The following is a 2287-nucleotide window of genomic DNA, read 5'->3' on the forward strand; positions in this document are numbered from 1 at the left end:
GCCCGGGCCGGGCCCGGGCCGGGCCCCAGTGTGGGGAAAGACAGGAAAGTGGAAAAGTTTTGCTTCCGAGGACATGAGGGCTTTTACTGGGACAGAGTTCAACGATTGTGCGTGGCCCTCCAACCCCCATCCCGTTCCACTGTCCCTCATCCGCTCCTTTCTTAATTTTTTTCTGTTATATGTTCCTACCACCGCGCCTCAAACCTGGCTCATGTTTTAACCTCCACCCAGACCTCCTGCCTTCCTGCTGCCCTCTCACCTCTTCACGCTTTCTCCCTTTGGTATATCAGCCCAGTGCATGCAGTGCAGGAAGGCAGAGGCCTGCAGAAATCCAGAGCCACAGTCAGTGATCTGCGCCTTCTTCGTATCTTTCTCGGGGCCTCTTTGAGCTCTGGGACTCAAGTTAGAGTCCTTCTGGGAGAACGTGACTCTCTCTTATATCTAAGGCAGGAGAGTGGCTACCCGGAGTGCCTCGGGGTCCTGGCAGGCCTTGGTGAGGTAGCTAGGAGAAAACAGGAGGGAAGGAAGTTGGTGTCAGTTGGGGTAAGCCCAGGAGCTGGGGGCTGGGGGGGCCGGCTGGAGCTCCGGATGCTTGGGTTTCATCCCTGGTCTGGGTGTGGCAGCACTTAGAGCAGCTGATCTCCAAGTGAGTTCGGTCAGGGCCAGAGCCAAGGGTGCCCAGGCTCACTCTTACCTTGGCGTCTCTGCAGTCCCAGGAACAGCAGTGACAGGAGGAAGAGGCTGCTGGCAAAAAGGACTCCAAAGGCTGTCCTCTGCTCTGTAGGTGACAGAGGTGTGGACGGGGATCAGTGGCGGGACCCATACTGAGCCCTCACGTGCAGCGTCTGCCCCAGCAGGAAGGACAGGGCGCGCGCGTGCCTGCGTTCAAGCGTCCCTGGTCGAGGAGCTCCTATCAGGTGTTTTCCTGCTCTCACCCAGGGACCAGCACACGGTGGCGCTGGGACCTGCTAGGTGGACGTCCGTGTGTCACTCCACACAGAACCCTCTACCTCTTCCCACCTCAGGACAACCTTTTTTCAAACAGCTTTACACGGGAGATTTAGTTTAGATTAGCTGGTGACAGTTAAACTGGAATTGTGTAAACAACTGGGAATGATGTAAGCTGAGGCAAAACCCCAGTTTCGGGGAAGCTTACAGTCTCATGAGCCACCAAGTAAGGCATTTCTTTATGGTATAGGACCTTTCGAAGACATTCTGTGGCCTTGGGATGAAGCTCCAGCTTGAAGGCCTGTTGTTATCTGCCCATCAGTAGCAGGAGGGGGGTTGAGGCTGTAGGAGAATCAGCCTGCCTATTTTCCACACTTTCTATTTTACCATTTCCTGGGCAGGTGACCTTGGGCAAATTACTGAACATCTGCAAGTATCAGTTACTCATCTCTAAGATGGGAGGAGTGAGGACCTGTGGAGGCCCACATCTGAGGGCTCAGTGCCCTGCTGGCTTGATGCAGATGCTCAGTGAACACCATCACCTCTCAAGCTTCACGGCCACAGCCCCCTTTCCCCACGCACCCTTGCCTCTAGCCGTGCAGGCCCCCCAGTTCTTTCTAGCCTGTTTTATAATGAGGCCTTCACACATGACGTCCCTTTGGTCCTGGTGTTCCCTGCCCCTGACCCAGCTCAGCCGGCTTGCAGGCCTCCCCGTCCCTCCCACTGGGCTAAGCTCCTCGAGGGCAGGATGAGGAATTGTTCAGCCTTGGTCTCCAGCTCTCAGCAGTGCCTGGTACCCCAGAACTCGGAGGGTAATAAAGTCTTGGAGGACGGGGTGGGACCTCTGGAGGCTGTCACCTTGGGAAAGAAGCAGCCGACACTGTGGGAAGCAGAACAAGGCCAGAGGGCAGGAGCCGTGAGCCCAGGTGTGGTGGTGGGGAAAGGAGGGCACTCCCATACCTGGTGGGGCAACCCAGGTGTTGGCCCCCAGGGGCTCCTCCAGGGAGACGTGGGTGACTTGGCAGGTGTAAGTGGCACCCACAGAGCCAGGCTCTGCCGTCAGGGAGGAGGAGATGCTGTAGGTGCCTGCTGTGCTCTGCCGGAGGCTGGAGAAGGAGGCGCCAGAGACTGGGGCCGGGGCTCCACCCAGCTCCTCCCGGATCCACGTCACAGTCACATCCAGAGGGTAATAGCCAGTGACACTGCAGAGGAGGGTGGGCGGCAGAGCTTCGCTCACCAAGCTCAGTAGTACTTTGGGGGCAGCTGGAAGAAAGGAGGAGAAATAAAATCCCACAGGCATCACTGGGGCAGCAGGGGAGCCCAGAGCCTTCTCCTGCTG

The 2287-nt window shown here is 57.5% G+C and overlaps 1 protein-coding gene across 1 annotated transcript in view; it reads right to left on the minus strand.

Annotated features, from left to right (window-relative positions):
* Positions 1-458: 458 nt before the first annotated feature.
* The window catches only part of TAPBPL (TAP binding protein like), a 6713-nt gene continuing 4884 nt past the window's right edge, over positions 459-2287 (minus strand). Inside the window, exons 5-7 of the mRNA XM_007469432.1 lie at positions 1909-2211; positions 695-778; positions 459-502 (exon numbers count right to left, since the gene is read on the minus strand). Of these exons, the coding sequence (XP_007469494.1) occupies positions 459-502; positions 695-778; positions 1909-2211 (431 nt within the window). The remainder of the gene's footprint in view (positions 503-694; positions 779-1908; positions 2212-2287) is intronic.

This window comes from Lipotes vexillifer, unplaced genomic scaffold (genome assembly GCF_000442215.2).
Source record: "Lipotes vexillifer unplaced genomic scaffold, Lipotes_vexillifer_v1.1 scaffold395, whole genome shotgun sequence".
Classification (NCBI taxonomy): domain Eukaryota; kingdom Metazoa; phylum Chordata; class Mammalia; order Artiodactyla; family Lipotidae; genus Lipotes; species Lipotes vexillifer.